Consider the following 17949-nt stretch of genomic DNA (forward strand, 5'->3'; position numbering starts at 1 on the left):
ACTTACGTTACTTTGTGTTTACATTTGTTCACATACCCCTTTTCATAATTCCCTTGGCATTCTCATTAGGGATGCCAGTAGTTTGTTGCCCTCCTATAGCTCGGGGACCTTTTAATTTGAACTTCTGGAGGAAATCTTCGCAGATTCTCGATATTAAATTACAATGTTGACATTGTTGATGAAAGTATATTTGTATTTTAAATTACAGTAAATTGTAATTCTGTATTGAGTTTATATCGGTAATTTTTGAATGCCAACCAGTTTATTTGAAAATAAAATGAAAATAAAGCATACGTTTAGTTGATCCTATACAATAATCAAAAGATATTATGAGAAAAATGGTTTATCTGAATATTACTATACGGGGAAGAGAAAACTGTTTTCGTAGTTTGTTGTGATTATCTCTTTTATCATTTGCAGGTTACCCTTTTATTATTTGTTATTTTTGAAATAGTAGATATCACAATAAAAAACACCCATCTTTGTTTGTTCGTTTATTTCGACATTTCAAGATGTATGGACAATTATTACATAATAATTATATATATTTATATATGTATAATGAGAGAGCATTCTCCTCTCACAGCGTTCCCGTTCTCATTCCCCGAAAATCCCCCTGACCCCCATCGTTCACCCCCCCCTCTCTCTCTTTCTCTCTCGCTGTGTGTGTGTGTGTTTTTTTTACGATAAAAGAATGAAAAGGTAAAAGTAAGAAAGAAACGGCGTTGATTCGTCAAGTCTATGAATGAATTTACGAAACGATTTGGTTTTGGGCGCATTATTTATCATTAATCACAAAGACTGTGAAATCTTTCCAATTGTTTTTTTCCATCCACGTCCCTTATTATCATTTAGCGTTTATCGATAAGATTATGATCGTTACCATTAATCGTTACAATTACGATAATAACACTAATGTTAGTTACTCCCGTACCTTTCCCGCCAACCCTTCTACCTCCACCACGCGGCCACCTACCCCCACCCAGGAACTCTGACGCCACATTCAAATCGCGAATTACAATTTTGGCATACAATCGGAAAGTATGGCTGCCAAACCATTACTCCCTCCTCCACAAAAGGTGGATAGCTATTTTTCATTCTACTTTTTCATTCCTCATTCCATTTCTAGAATTTCCTCTTTTTCGTCGTACATTTTGTTTCCTTTCTCTTTCTCTCTGCTGGATCTCTCTCTCTCTCTCTCTCTCTCTCTCTCTCTCTCTCTCTCTCTCTCACTCCCCTCTCCCTCATACACACAACATTCGTTTCGTACTCCACATTTCCCATACATAAGAATTTTGTCCTCGTGAAAAATAATTTTCGTTCATTACTTCGCTTCTTTCTCTTTTATTAACAATCTTTCCACCGTGTTGCGCATTAATGTTTGTCTGTTGTTTCGTATAGTTCTTTTTTCTCTTTCGTTTGCAACTCGAGAACCGCAAACCGCTGGTAATACATTCTCTCTTCGATATGTAATTTTGTAACATATCTTTTCACAGTGACTCCTGAACGCAAATTGAAAGTCTATGTTTTTCTCTAAAGTATTTCCATGGCATTCAGAGTCGAGAGCGTCGATCGAATTAGTTAAAAATTTAAAGTCGATATTTCGTGGGTCGTTGGTACAATAAATATCAATAAAAACGTGTGCAGAACAGCAAAATAGTTTCGTCGATCTCATGCAAAGTAATGGTTTGAACACGGACATAGGAATATAGGGAACGGGCATAGCAAAACCCGGAGTGAAGCCATGTCCGTCATATTACATTGCCATTACGAATCCATGGGACTGGTAGACATCTGTATAGAGTCTAGTCTATGGCCAAACGCGCATCCCTCATTCCCCGATTTCCGACAAGAAACTCATTCATTTATTGTTAGAAGCAGTTTCCAGAGTAGTCCAGAGTAATCGCGAACGAAAGTTATTGCATCTGTGAAAAAACAGTTATCTTTTGAAAATGCCTACGTGTCCCGTTAAATATTATCATTTTTATTTTGAAAACAAACGTGACATAGGAAAAGTGCAACAATCAAAATATAACATTCCACATGTAAGTGAACAAGATAGTATACTATAGTTACGCATATCTGAATCTCATTAATTACAAATTAATAACCAGAATACAACGATTAAATATTTCATTATTTATTTTTGTTACTTTGTTTTGTTTTGTTTAGATATTCAGCGTTAAAATTTGTTTAATTTATTTTCAAACATATAACCACATTTTCAACCAGAGATGGGCAAAACCCTAGACTTCGAATAAATCTAAAGTTTGCCGATACGTTTGTCTCGTTTTCTCTTTTGAACATTTTACAAAGAAGGAAACGAGACAAACACATCGACAAACTTCAAATTTATTCGAAGCCTAGGATTTTGCCCATCTCTGTTTTCAACTATAGTAATATTTAAACTTCCCGCTGTAAATTGGCAATGTAAGATGGCCGACCTTTACCACCACGTCCTTTGCCATCTATGCTATCCCTATATTCCTATGTCCGTAGGTTTAAATAACGAAGTTGCACAAAACCATAGGCTTCGAATAAACTTGAAGTTTGTCGATATGTCTCTCGTTTCCTTTCGAAAATATTGAAAAGAGAAAACGAATGTCGTCAAATTTCAGGTTTATTCGTAAGATTTTGTCCAAACTCTGTCGGATAACATATTCTGCAGAATTTGAAAGATCTCACAGCGTTTACTGAAAAATCCCTGAATTTCACATTTAACGAAAAGAAATGACGAAAATAATTTTCGTACAAAATCTAAAGCAGTCAAAGAAGAAAGAAAAATGTCCAAATAATTATACAAATAATTTCGAAACGGGAATTTCTAAATTATTAGTAAAAAGAAAGTCCTGAAAGTGGCTCCCGATAAAATTCATTTTCCTTTCTTGCGACCCTAGAAGCACTCTCAAGAAAGCTTGGAAAAAATTCAGGTTAAAGATGATCGATTATTACTTTCGAAGAATCTGATCGGGGAAAAACAGATTTGAAAAAAATTACGATGTGAATTTAAATTTTCAAAATACGACCACTGCTAAACTAGAAAAATTCAAATACAATTTGATTCGTTCCACTTATCTTAAGTAATTACGATTTATCGTAACTCAATGGAATACAATTTCTGGTTCGAAATTACACTTACAAAAAATTACTTTAAAATTGATTGAAAACGGTGCAAAATAGTCGAGGTACAACGATCGAGTAACGAGGCTATAGTCTGACTGGCGAAAGAGTCGATCCGTTATGATTGCTTAGATACTCATTGGTCAGCCGTTAGTCGGTGAAAGTAGTGATGGTGTCGAGTGTATCGCACGTACATTTGTTTTTAAAAATAAAAAAAAAACTTACTGATAATCGTGAATATATATTGAACTTGACCTCAACGCTAAAGTAAAAACTTTTTGTAAACGATCATCGATATATTAAGTGTAGAAATTAATTTTGTGCCTTTATATTCAATCATTTGTAACTCCAGGTTGAGTAGAAATATTTAATCGACAATTTGTTGAAACTTTTCTCCATTACAATGAATCTATGCATGTATTGCATAATCTGAGTAAACTTTTTTTTTTCTCTTGGGAAATGTATTGTGCATACCTCGGCGTCCCGGTGGGGGGGAATCCGAGATTATACGGGACTACTAAAACCCCACACGCGCCTAAGATACTTGGGAAGTGCCTGGATCTTGCGAGTATTCAACAGGACACATCCCAGCAACCTAAACCTTAACTTGCTGACCATTACAACGTACGTATATGTAAATACGAATATTGGTAGCCATACTCTTGCTTATTATTATTAATAATTAGTCATCAGGTCGAGACTTAGGTTATTTACATAGATTCTATACTATAGATACATTGTAATAGACATCAGGTTAAGTTGTATATCTGTTTAAACTAGAACAATAAATTATTGAATACAGAGGCATAGAATTAGTTTCTACACTTAATAAAATATTATTCATTATTTGTTACTTTTTTTTTTGTTATATTGTTTGTTATATTCTTTAACATCGTTTACTATTTGAAATAACGACAACGAGAATGAAATAGTCTAGCATTCTAACGATTAAGTATCTATAACATTTAATGTTATCATATTTATTTTGGTATTGTCTCTTCAAACATTATGCAACGTAATCTAGAAAGATTATCCAAAAAAGTTACACATTGTATTTTTTTTTATTGGATTACAAATAAAATATACATTACTTGTAAATAACAAATAATAAATAGCTTAATTCAAATTTATTTTATCGTCAATCAATGATATATAAATAGGTAAATAGATATGTAGATAATATATAAAATATTAATAAGTAGTAATAATAATAACGATAATTACACTAATAATGAATATTATTAACGAAATGCAAGGAGCGTATGGGCTCTTCTAAGTCGATTAATTCGTCGGTCGGACTATAGGTTGATTTGAAATCTTTTCACCGTTACTTCCTGATCTTTTCAAATCGCGAAGAATTTCAACATTTTTTCATTCAACGCTGTCACAATTGTTCAACTATTCGTTCGAATTCGAATTTACATCGCAATTTCACTAAATAAAAATCATCGACTAATAATGAAATATACTATCATCCTAGAATGTTCTTTTTGGATTGAACGCTTTAAATGAAACAATTGCTTATTACCATTCAAAATACTTTAGCTTACCGGCTAAATATTAATACGCTATAAATAGAAAACTCTTTTTCTTCTTCCTTTTTTTTTTTATATACTATCGACTATATAAGTGCGATTTATTTGGTGTATTTCAATTAGCGACCAGATCGAATTCAATTAATATTCAAATAAAGATTTTTCATCGCCGAAAGTCAAACCAATCTCTTCCCCGATCGTATTTGCACGAGGCTAGTACGTTTTCCTAACTTGACTAGAAATTCTATATGTGTACTTATTTATACATAATTATAGCTACTACATATAGGAATACTTAATTAATTAATTAATTAATCCATAACTTCTCAAATTTATATATATGTATATATATATTAATTTTATAGTAATATGGCAACGGCGGTGACAGTAATACTATTTTTTTTATCCCTAGATCCAACTAACGATATAAAAATAATTCTCAAAATCGACGTAAAAATGGAAACGAAATTCGAAATCAAAATGAATAAGAATGTACTTTTTTGGTACTCATAGTCGAAGGAAAAGTAACAGCTATTTTTGGCCTTTCCTTTACGAGTAATTCGGATTATCGTAAATTTCGAGAATACTTCTTTTGTTACATCGTAATTATTGTTCTACTCGGTTTTTTGGTTCTTTTTGGTCAAACACTCCTCTCGGTTATCAATTAAATTACAATTAAATAGCGTGGAGTTGCAACTGCAATTTTTTTTTCTTCTAAATCAATTATTCTAAAATTGATGTAAGTAGCTTAAATATCAGAAAATTATTTAAAAAAATTATGTAGAATTGTACACCAATATTCTTTGCAGATTTATCACTTAAAAAGCATTGAAACACTTTTAGACAGCATCATCGTAAAAAAATTAAAGAAAAATGTCATAGGTTCTGTAGCCAAACTTTCAACTAAAAGTATCACGAAATATATTCTATTATAGTTTTTGCGACGTCGAAATAGAAAACGAGTCGCTCGATCGAAGAATTTGTTAAAATATTTTCGGGATGATGTTTGCAGCTGCAATTTGCATTAATTAAATATTAAATAAATAGAAAGACATAAAAAAACAAAAAAAGAACGGAAGAGCACTGCATTTGTACGTGGAATGTTTCATTCGTGGTTGTTCGACTGGTGGTTTTTTCGAGCCAATAAAAATTTATCTGACGAAGAAAAAACCTCGAATCGGCAATTAACATAACTTACTATTTTTTTAACTCGAAGTAAACAAACATAGTTTGCAAAGAAACCGTTGATATTATTTTAGATTTGTTGGGAACATAAATATAATAAATTGTAAAGAGAAACTTAATTGTTCTAAATTCAGAAATTCAAGGATCCGCAACTGTTTCCTAGTTCACTTGATGGAATTGGTTTTTTTTCTTTTTAACCTCTTGCGCTGGCAACTGTTTCGCGATATATTTTTGCTAATGATATAGCTCCAATGATATAAAATTGCTTACATTCTCAGATAGTTTCTTTTTATTTGTCGTTTTTAGCATGTACTTTGTGCCTTCTTTGAGGACTTCTTTATTCATTTTTGTGGGTGGAATAGTTTTTGAAAAATGTGTTGACTACTTTTCAGCGCAAGAGATTAACGATACAAAGACATTGTATTTTTTTGAAAATATTTATGTGCGTTCGAGTATGTAACTGTGCAGAAATGTGCGTGAATTTGTGTAAATGTGCGTACCGATGAAACAAGATGACTTTAAAATCAGTTTCCAAAGTACCAAAATGCCAAATAAAGATAAATCTTTCGAAGAACGTGAAACAATTTCTATTTCCAATTTTTCGACTCTTGTATCCTTCGAATTTCTCCATTCGGAATTACTTGAATTATTAAGATCATCCGAATTGCCTAGAGAACCTCGAAAACCTTAATCTGAAACTTCAAATTCATAAAAAGTATCGGAAAACTGAAAAACTTTCAGAATTATCAACTTTTTCTCTCGTGTTACTAATTTCGATATTTCCATGCGTCTATATGTTTCAATTTTTTAAATTGTTTCACGTTTTCAGCTACTCGCTGCATCGACCAACAAAATCTTGAAACGTGTACATTGGCAAATCGTTGAGCATTCTTGTAGTTCATAGTGTTTTGATCGTTGATCATTCGATCTTTTATCTTTCTGATTCAGTCTTCCGATCCAAAATAACCAATCAAGAACTTAACATTACTGCGTCACTGTTAAGACGTCTTACAAGCTTGATCGACGTTTAAAAAATTGCAAAGCATGTATAATTGCTCGTCGATTTATTGTGCGCGGCTTGTGCGATCGACAATAAACGTAAGCATACTCTTCGAATTAAAGCTAAAACGTTGAATGATAGTTGTACGGTACATAAGGAAAAGGAAAACCGTATTTTACATTACAAACCGTTCAGACTCTTCCAGGTAGAAAATTGATAAAACTTGTACTCGTAACGTTGTAGAATAAATAAGAAACAATTTTTTCTAATACCATATTTTCCTTGTACCCAAGTATGCTAATAATGTTAGTTTTATTCCTGAAACTTTTATAAACATTGAAGCATACCGAGGATACTTTTTGAAGTTTCACAATCTTCTACCTAGGTCGAGTTACGTATTACAGATGTCGGTGACTCGCTTGCTAATTTACAATAAAATAAGGATAATGGATCTCGAGATCCGAGTGTGCTTCGTGATTGGTCTTTGTGCCATACGTCGCGAAATCCATAAAAAATCTGGATTAATCATCGGTGGATCTCCTTTCGATTTTTCTCTTGAATGCCAAGCCATGCAGGATCAAACTGTTATCTTTGCGCGTGATCTTCTCATTCTTCGTTCAGTCGAAAAAGTTTTAAAACAGACCATACATTTTTGGTTTGTCGAGTCTCGAATGATTATGAATACGAGGAAGGTCACGCATCCAATTAAAATATTTGATCAGCTTCGAACGAGCAATTAACTACATCAAAGTCTCCGATTATACCTAACTCTTCATATCGAAAACTATCGATCTTACATTAGTTTCTTTGGTACTGAATTTTCACAATCAACCAAAAAATCAATTCCTCCTAATCATGATAGTGAACGGCTTCTTCACTCTTACAGTTCACAGATAATCTACTCGTTTGAGTCATGCAAGCTAATCAGAAACGAAAGTAACAAGTTTGATCCCCTGCAGTTTATGTCGAAAGTTTTCGATCATAACGCAGTTATTAAGTGTCTCTTCATTGGTACATGTATTTTAGAAATGCATTCGGCACTTAAAAACACAAGTACAATGTACTTAAATCTTATTTTTGAGTTGAAAACATCTATGTCCACCTATACTTCCGACACAACGAGCCTATCATAACTGGTTACATTGAATTGATTACAACTACACTCAAGTTTGTTTGATTTACGTAATTTAATTTAAAGTACACAGTTGGAGATCAATGAAGTACTCTCCAACTTGTCAGAAACTGTGATAACTCCAAAATAAGGCTGACAGCCCTTCAATTGTTTTGATGATTGAAACTCAGAATCGATCAGATGTTTCCAGTTGCATTTTTTAATGTCTACAATTAAAGATCAATTAGCCACCTATAATCTTGCATCAATGCGAAGGATGAGTATTGTACTCGATGTTCTGTTTTTGATCTTAATTGACATCAATCAATATGGATCATTAGACCATACAATTAAGATCAGGGTTGGCTCGTCTGCAAATGTGGTTCATTCACAAGGTGGTAAATTTATCTATGCTAAATTTATCCAATTTATCCATTATTGGCAAATTATTTACTTTAAAAATTAAGTAAGAATTTTGTGATAATAAAAGTCTGCATAACTTGTTTATGCAAGGATGTCTCATATTCACACTGTGGCCCTAATTGGATCACATAATTCTAGATGAGAAACATCAATTCTGTCTAGATTTTATGGAAATTCCTAAAGAGGGATTGGCAGCATTTGATGCAAAGACAAACAGATCCAATTTGACTCGATGTTAATTTACCCGACAAAATGACCTTACATAATTTAACAGTTCTTAAACCCCAGTTCATGATAATTCATAGTTAACAGTTGCACATGCTAAGCATTTTTAAAGGGATATCGAAACACAAAAGTAGCTACAGCTTGAAAACAAGATATAATGCTGTAAAACCTCTTTTCAATCAAATCTTCATTACGAATAGCTGAAATGAAGCTACCCTCAACTCTGTTCATATTTCTCAGTTAAATATATCAGTTGTGCATCCATTTTATCTTTACCTCATAACATGTTTCTATTAAAATCTCGTAATTACCATCTAAAACTAAATTTTCTTGGGTTGTCACTAAAAGGGTTAATATCTCAGGTAACCGATTAGGTTAGAGATTAATGAGGTTGTACCCCACACACTCTCCTCTTTGGTCCATTTAAGCTGACGCCAGTTCCGAGAAAAACTTCTCGCTCTCACCTCCGTTCGTGAAATCTGCCGATGACGGATTTGTTTTCAATAAAAGAGGCAGTACCGCGCCGATGCGTTTACAGCGCTGCTTTTAAATACCGAATCCATTTCCAGACTTGGTTAAGTTTGCCGCCGATGAAGCACCTCGTAAATTCTTTGCAGTAGTTTACCGCATGAGAAGAGAAAATCGAAAGGGATAGCACGAAAGGGTTCTTGTTAAAAATGAAAATCGAGAAGGTATCCGCAGGTGGCCGGTAGTAGTAGCGGTGGTACTTACTTAGGTATCTCTCCTTTTTCTCTCCCCCTCTATCACTCGCTCTCTTTCTCACCAGCTGTCAGTCTCTCACTCTCTCATTCTCACACGCTCCCTCGTTCTCGCAATACATGTCTGTGTTTATGTGTGTGATTGTGAGTGTATGTCGGTCGATCGGTTCCACGACGGGAATATTTATCCTAATAGAGACCGCAGCCACGGAGATTATTGGCGATAATGACATCTGTGACTGCGTCGAACACGAACTGAATGTTGTTTGTATCAGTGGCGCAAGTCATGTGGCAGTAGATCTCCTTAGTTGTTGACTTGTTCTTCGCCTCGAATTGCGCCTGGATGTACGCGGCGGCCTCTCCGTACTCTTGCGCCCCTGTCGTTAACAATAAGAACATTGGTTATTCGTGTCGGATGTGTGGCAGCCCCCAGGGGTTGTAACGGTGTTTGTATGTAGCTACAGTACAGGCTTAGCAACCCCTAGGTACCCGAGTTAGAAGGGGTACCAGCGGGCGCCAATAGATGAGAAGTAAGAGATACTACAAACAGTATTACAGCAATGCAGGAGTCATACATATAAGACCATGATAAGAATCAATGTGATGTAAATTAGATGTAAGCAGTAGTGAAATAACTTCATAAATATAAAAAGTTACTCACTTTAATAAAGAAATTGAATTGAATCGAATTGATGTGTGGCACATACAAAAATTACAGCGAGTGACTTTAATATTCAAATTATTCATCACTGAATAGGATAGAATAACATATCCTTTCTCTTCTGTATTATCCTCAAATACTGTATTGCATTTGTTGACTTTCAGATGTTTCTATGGAAGCGCACAGGAATGTGAACTTAAGGTGCAAGCCCGATTCAGAATGTTGAAATGAGGCGTTTTTTTATATTAAGAGGATCTTTATGAAACTTGCAGGGCCTTAAACTGGATAATTGGTGATAACAAATAATATTTTTCAATACAAAATTGTCCGTGGAAAGCCGTGTATATGCATAACATAAGCCATGTCATCAACCGGGTTGCACCCTTAAAGTAGTTTAACAATAAGTTAAACTTACAAGGTAACATATTCAATGGACACATGCCAATTTTGATCAAATTTATGTCGGAGCTAGTTCTCAAACAAATATTTGACACATATTTTTTTTTAAATAACTTGAAAACCAAAGGAGCTAGGACAAAATTTTTTTTTAAATTATGCTTATGTTTTTGAGTGGGTAATTTACTTGTGCCAGAAATTTGGCGATAAAAAAAAAATGCATGTCAAATATTTTGTTGAGAACTACCTCCCATATAAATTTGATCAAAATCAGCGTGTGCCCATTGGATATGTTCCCTTGTTAGGTTTTTTCTAAAATGGAATTATATATTTTCGTTATATTTTGATAGAAGGTAAAATGACAAATTCAATTATTAACAAAATAATCAACGTGTACAATTTCAGTAATTGAATTATCATATTCATTAGAACACTGTGCTCTAATAAAACAATAAATAACAGTATAACGCTGGGAGATAATTAGATATTAAAATGAGTTCGTACAGTAGGAAGCATTCAGGTGGAACAACCTTGATTGAATTTGTCCGTATTTGACTTTAACGCTGGTGACAATTTGAAATAAAGTTTAATTCGTCATGCGAATAAATTCGTAATTTTGATTATTAAACTGAAAATTATTTTGAAAAAAAAAAAGAAACAGACAATGAAACAGTACGAACTGACTAGTGTTTTAAAATGCAAGAACTGTACTATCTACTTAAATTGTGGCTCTTTTGATTATCGTTTTCTTTACGTTGTTTCTCAAAACAATGTAACCGAATAACTATGATCATTTCTTCCTTTTTGTCTCTTTTGCAGGAAAATACAATTTGCGAAATAAAGAAGTACAATCTTACCGGCATACTCAACGAAGCAAATGGTGAGCGGTGACTTGCGAATTTTCTCTTCGAAGAGATCCTTCTTGTTCAAGAATAGGATAATTGAGGTATCGGTGAACCATTTGTTATTGCAAATTGAGTCGAACAGCTTCAAGCTCTCCTGCATTCGATTCTTTGAAAAGATAACGATTTTTTATTAGTATAAACAATTGTAATCATCGCAGAACGAATGCGTTATAAACATTCTGGCGACTATGTATTTATACAATACACCCTGAACAAAATCAGTCGAAACGAATGATCGGTAAAAAGAAAATTGTACGTAGATTTTGATTCTTATGTTTTTCTGCAATAATTTATATGAAATAGGAAATCAAGCTTCTACATTAATAGCTAATTAAACTATTTTTATGATTCATTATACGTAATTAGTCGGAGCATTCTTTAATTAGGGGTTCTATATACAAGATAAATGAAACAATGAAGGTACAATTTTTTTTATACGAGACTTGTTTTTGAGAAAATTGACTTTGATGGTATCTCTGCTACGCTTGAGTAGAACAAAAAGACCCATCTTCGCATTGAAAATTTGTTTAGGATACAGTTTAGCCTAGTACATTTATTTGAAGTATAAATTTAGAAAACTTCGAGCTCTTTTTATAAATTAAAATATATAAATAGAGGGACATTCGTTTTGTTACATATTTACAGAAAACAATATTAAATATTATAGGTAATATTGTATTACCTCTGAATTGTAATGTATATGAACGAATATGACCTGTGTGGGGAAAAAAAGAAAAGAAAAAAAAAAGAGCCACGGAGCAGGACTCGAATCAGCGACCCAGCGATTACGAAGCTTGAAGCTTGGCTTAGCCACTTGACCACCGTCATTTCGTGATTATAATCGCAACGCATCGATACATATCAAGACGCCTAAAATTTCTCTAACGATTTTCTCGAAAACGCCTAAGTACTACGCCTTACTACTTCCACATTACGTTGTTCTAATGTACTACTAAAAGTGTCGAAAATTCGAAGAAAATCCGTGATCCGATCGTCGTGTTCTCCCCTTGTAAGCAATTTTTCTTAAATTGAATAGATGCAATCTCAGCAATTTCAGAATCGATTTTCTCGAAAACCAGCCTCGCATAAAGAAATCTTCTTCAATATTTTCCATTAATTTTTACACTTGGAATTACCTTCTAATTGTTTTACCCATTGTGGTACACCCTGTATCTATACAAGATACGGTTAAAATAAAAATATCTACTTTTGATGAGATGAAATAAAGTTAAACATCTTCAACGTTATTGTTCTTAACACGTTGACATTAAACTAAAATTGGTATTCAAGTATAAGTCTCTAATTAATTTTGAAACATTCTAATCTCTGATGCTTCAGCAATTTTATTTACTATAAAATCATTCAAAGAAATGTTAATGAAGTGGATAATTAGGTGCACACAGGGTGGACCACGTAAAGCGTTGTAATCTATTTTCTCGCAAACTATAGGGGATAGCGACGACATCTGTTTTTCAATATTTTAAAGTTCACTGTGACCTTTTATGTGATATATTTTATATGGTAGCACTGTCGGCACCTTAGCGGGACTTCTCCGCGTTCCTTTAAACGGTGCGGCATATAAATCTTTCCGTTTTAGGCAGCTGTTTTACAAAAAAAAAATAATAATACTCATTTTTAAACGTTCTCTCATATTTTGCATAGAAGTGAAATACATTAGGAAAAAGAAGAACAAAGAATAAATCATTGTAGTGGACACGAGGATAAGAGAGGTTAATAGATGAGGTCATTCCACGAAAAGAACTCGTTAATTTCCGACAATTGCAAACTGTCAAGTTTTCTTCCTACACGTAGCGCCAATTGGCTGTCTATATGTGTACGCAGTATTTTTTTGCGTGAAAAGCTTTAGTTTCTGGTTTCTTGAATTTCTTCATTGTTATGAATTCGAGCACCGTAACGGATATCACATGTCTTTTCAAGTGGGGCACACTATACTCTTACGTTACCTTCATTCAAGACTGCTCATTGCAGTTTCCAGACTCATTTGTATACTTGTTTTAACACAGCTTTTATAATTTTATGTAACGTCACAAACAATTTAAAAAAAAATGTTGTTACTTTCACAAGAGCTTCAACGTGTGCTTTTGAAAATCAACCATCAGCTAAATATATAGGAATTTTTGCTAAAAATTATATTATCATATAGACATATTTTAAATAATTTATGTCGAATCTTATCAATTTTTAAATTTAAACATAAATTATATTTAAATATATCGTTAAATATAGCTATTAAAGGTAATGAGAAATAATTAGCGAAGTGTAAAATAAAATTTTCTTAATAAACGATTGTAACAATTTCAATAAAATGTTAATTAATAGTATGAGTATCTTAAATTTGAGTAATTGATAAGAGTCAAAATGTCGTCACTTTTCGAATATTTAAATGAAGAAACTTTTCTATTCTTACCGTCGTTTCGTCTTCGTGCAGGACTTGATCATATTCGGACATCGCAACGCAAAATATGATCGCAGTGACGTCTTCGAAGCAGTGTATCCATTTCTTACGTTCACTTCTTTGGCCGCCCACGTCGAATAATCTGTTACATAAACAAGCAATTAATTAGTAATCAAATACCGAAGTCTGTTGGTGTAGCTTATGTATAAATTAAAAGTATAACTAGAGTTATAAATGATTCCATACGATGGCACGAAATTAATTTCTATTCCTAAAATTTGGATACTTTGGAAAAAGTAATCGAGACATACGTATTGTATTTAAACATTGAGTCTAATTAGCAAAAGTATACAGTTTATTTAGTTAATTCATAATGTTTCTTCTAAAATGAATTCCAAACAGTACAGTACAGTACAGTACAGTGTTTAATTTTGAGGCAACTTTAATATGTAACCCATTGAAAATATTCAAATAAAACATTGACGTCTTGAGATCAAATTTTACCATCATATTCCACGACGTGCTAAAATAGAAGGCACACACTTATCTTAAAAAGTAATCACAAATTCAACGCTTTAACGGTATCTACACAGTACAGGATGTTAACATGGACAACCGAAGCTGTACTATCATGAATGTATGTACAAGATAGGAAAACCTTTTGATTATAGAATGGAAAACAGTTTCCCCCTTGTCGAGCGATCCTAAAATTCCCCAAACGATAACATTTATTCGTATTAGTGTACATCGATAAAGATACACCTGCATTTTTATTTAAAATGCAATTATCAGGTACGAACAACAACGATTCTGCATTTCTGGGGTGTTTTGGGGGTGGGTTTGTCCGAGAGGGATTTCAGGGGGTGCATTCTGCAGAGGACATTAAGGAGACTCGCCCCAAAGGTTTTTTTTATTTTTGCAACCCTTTTCGTCATCCCTGGCCCCTTCGGAAGTGTCGTTTTTCACTACCAACCCCCTTACGGAGGTGAATTAACCCCTTCGCATCAATCTTCCCCGATGCAACTTTGCACACACCCACAGGACATTTCAAAGTTACTGACAAAGTATCACGAAAGTCGTAAGGGTTGGAAACTTTTATATTTTCAACTGTTTTGATAAAGTGTCCTCTTAATTTTGGAGGCGACTGTGTTAAATGTGAAAGTTAATTCTGTGCCTTTACATTCAATCGAATGTATTACTGGAGGAAGATCATAAGTGATACAGTTCTTCTCAAATAAATGGTAAGTTCACCATAGAAAAGCACATAATTAATTTCTATATCTAATGTATTATTATAAATATTTTAATCGTGAAACGACTTACTTGAAATTAAGATTCTTGAAGGCAAAGTGGACTTCGACTATACCCGTGGTTTTAACACGAGTCCTTAAAATATCTTGCTCCGTAGGCTGATAATCCCTTGCTCCTAATCGATTTAGGTCATCCAGGAAACTGAAATATCAAACAAATTGCATATACGTTAGGTAGGCATTCATTAATTCTTAATTTGTATTCTTATTGTCTAATACCACTTCTTAACTATATCTTAACTATAATTATAAACAAAAATGAACGACCCTGGAATACATATTTTTATATTTATATATTATTTGTATATTTGGCAATTTCGTTTGGAACTAAAGAAATGTTGTCATACTATGTTCTCTGTGAAATTAAATATACATTTTCATCTTGAAAAATAAACAAATTCTCAAGAATGCCCAAGAGAAAAAGGATATATTTAATCGATTCTTTTTAATATTCAGTAACCTGCATAAATTGTTTGTTACTAGGGATAATTGATACTTCGATTGACGTTGAAATTCGAGTCAAGATCGACTTTCTTTCTATCCCATACATTTTTTTTATCTATCCAGTCGTTTATTGCCAAGATACACCTGTAACGAGTGCTTTCATCTTATCGCGGTGCGTGGGTTTTATATTGCTTTCTCTAGCCCGCACGTACAGATATCGAACATGACGAGTATCGAGTGTCCAGTAAAAATAGCGTGTTATTAATATAGATTAATAAAAAGGCACTGAAATATAGCCATGTGTATCTGTAATTTGTTCTGTTGAAACATTACGTTATCTTCTAAATCAAGACAAAAGGTTATTAATTATTTTTTTACTAGTAAAACATCCCTTCCTTCGAGTATGACACACAATTAAGTTTTTCGCATTTTTATTTATTCAGATAAAATTATTTATAGAATTTTCTTATGTAAATTATATTCCGAGTAAAAATTCTATTAGTGTATGAATATTTTCCTGAGCAATAAAATACCTAATTTTGTTTAATAAAGATTGTAGCTAATTAAGTGGTCTACACTTAAAAAAAAAACATGAAAAACAACTAATAAAAGTTTCAACTGGAATGAATACAAATATTAAGGATTAAAAGTAGGTCTCAATTAGACTTTCAAATTGTATAGTAATGGTAATTCTTGAGAAACTTACAAGATGAAATAGCAATAGAAAATGATTCAAATTCATACTTAACTGAAAAATTGTCTTGCTTTGTTGATTTTATTATTTAAAAAAATATTTCCTTTCCTCCATAAAGATATCATCAGAAGGAGTAAACAAAAATCACAATTACCTTATTATGGAAGATAAATTAGTAGAGGATCATGTTAAAGTGAATGAATTAGAATTGATAATTCTAGCTTTGAAATTGTTTAAATAATAGATTCACAATAGACGGAATGGCTTTGAATAAATTGATTTTTGACCGACTTTGAAAAGGAGGAGATTACTCAATTCAAAATGTATATTTTTTGTTTTTAAATGTATGCTTCCCGATTAGGCCTAGATGACTTGACCAATCGGAATGAAACCTGTTGCATCTTGTAGAGTATGTCTACTCGGTTATTTTTTCTTCTACGCTTCGATGAATATTATAGGCTATTTAATTTGAGGAAATATTAACAGTAATTATTGTTGTAAATTAACATAAAACTAATCTTGAATTAGAGACCCTTTCACTAATCTCCAATCTGTTATCAGTCTCGATGACAAAACGTTTAAGGTTCTAGCAAAATAATTCCCATTCTTGACGCTAGATAGCACTATTGAATTCTGTATATCGATACTGTAGATACCTATCCACAAACAAAGTATGTTCGTGATTTTCTTATAAGTTCTACTATTCTTCTTCAATCCAAATGAAATTTTATGTAACTGTTTTTATTCTTTCAATGGAACATTTAGTTATTCGATAATTAACGATGTCCAAATATATTTTCAAACAAATATACCCAGTCACTAAATTTACATACAGTATTTGCTATGATGATAATATAAATTTCATAACTAAGCATCAGCAAAGTTTTTTATCATTCCACTTTTCGTAACAATTATTTCGATGATTACTATTATATTTTTGTAGGTAAAGGTCTGTCAATATCAATAATTTGTCCAGGCCTTTAGGTTTAGTTTGATAGTTAGATTTGATACAATATACAAGGTGTTTTCGTCAAGGGATGAACTATCATAAAAATGTTTACATAAAAATTATTTGACCCAAAAGAAGGTATTGTACGGCATAAATAATTTTGCTCTAAGTGAAGTGGCGAGAGAGGTTTAAGAAACAAATGAATTCTTTTAAAGGGATTTTTACATATTTTTATCCAGAAATAATATACGAGGTCCTATGTATTTTCAGATGCAAAACAAGTTGTCACTAATTTTGGGAAAAAGTGAAGTCTATATCTTCATTAATTCTGACGGGACACTCTGTATATGCATTGTACCACGCGCCGCACACACCCTTCACGCGAACTACAATCTACATATGTATATACCAGTTGCTTTCTGAAAACAGCGAATCGATTGCTCCCTCAAATTATTCTGTGTATTAATTTTCACTGGAAACTTTTTAAAAAAAATCACTAGATGAAATAAAATAGAAACAATATGTGGGGGTGAAATATTTAATGAAGTTATTTCGTTCTACTATATCTACCGGGAACTTATTTGTAGCTTTTTATAATGCCACTTACAATGGTCATTTTTTGAAACAAACAAAATGCTTTGTGTACAGAAAAATTATTATATACCAAAATTAATGTCAGTCTACATAAGTATATACTATGTGTCAATCATCTAATTCAATCATTGATAACTCTAGTTTGAACAGATGTACGTACTCGTCATTTGGTACATTATCCAATACACATAACTTAAGTCTCAACTTATGGTCATTGCAATGGATCTATACAAACTATTACTAGCCATGATATTCTGCTTAT

At 32.7% G+C, this 17949-nt stretch overlaps 1 protein-coding gene and 1 long non-coding RNA gene across 7 annotated transcripts in view; one reads left to right on the plus strand and one right to left on the minus strand.

Annotated features, from left to right (window-relative positions):
* The first annotated feature begins 3509 nt into the window (after positions 1 to 3509).
* LOC128888034 (uncharacterized) overlaps positions 3510 to 17949 on the plus strand; it is a 59545-nt gene continuing 45105 nt past the window's right edge. The window contains exons 1-4 of one of the 5 annotated variants that reach the window (XR_008460147.1): positions 3510 to 3754; positions 10144 to 10397; positions 11195 to 11321; positions 13730 to 14262. This is a non-coding gene — a long non-coding RNA (uncharacterized LOC128888034). Of the gene's footprint in view, positions 3755 to 9701; positions 9935 to 10143; positions 10398 to 11194; positions 11322 to 13729; positions 14263 to 17949 lie in introns of those variants that run through there. The other 4 variants (XR_008460145.1, XR_008460148.1, XR_008460146.1 and 1 more) reach the window with 4 other exon arrangements.
* Positions 4231 to 17949, minus strand: part of LOC128887870 (guanine nucleotide-binding protein G(o) subunit alpha) — a 48996-nt gene continuing 35277 nt past the window's right edge. The window contains exons 6-9 of one of the 2 annotated variants that reach the window (XM_054144324.1): positions 15020 to 15148; positions 13709 to 13838; positions 11233 to 11386; positions 4231 to 9695 (exon numbers count right to left, since the gene is read on the minus strand). In XM_054144324.1, the coding sequence (XP_054000299.1) occupies positions 9508 to 9695; positions 11233 to 11386; positions 13709 to 13838; positions 15020 to 15148 (601 nt within the window). In that variant the 3' untranslated portion in view covers positions 4231 to 9507. Of the gene's footprint in view, positions 9696 to 11232; positions 12882 to 13708; positions 13839 to 15019; positions 15149 to 17949 lie in introns of those variants that run through there. The other variant, XM_054144333.1, reaches the window with a different exon arrangement.

Source organism: Hylaeus anthracinus, unplaced genomic scaffold (genome assembly GCF_026225885.1).
Source record: "Hylaeus anthracinus isolate JK02 unplaced genomic scaffold, UHH_iyHylAnth1.0_haploid 0, whole genome shotgun sequence".
Lineage (NCBI taxonomy): Eukaryota > Metazoa > Arthropoda > Insecta > Hymenoptera > Colletidae > Hylaeus > Hylaeus anthracinus.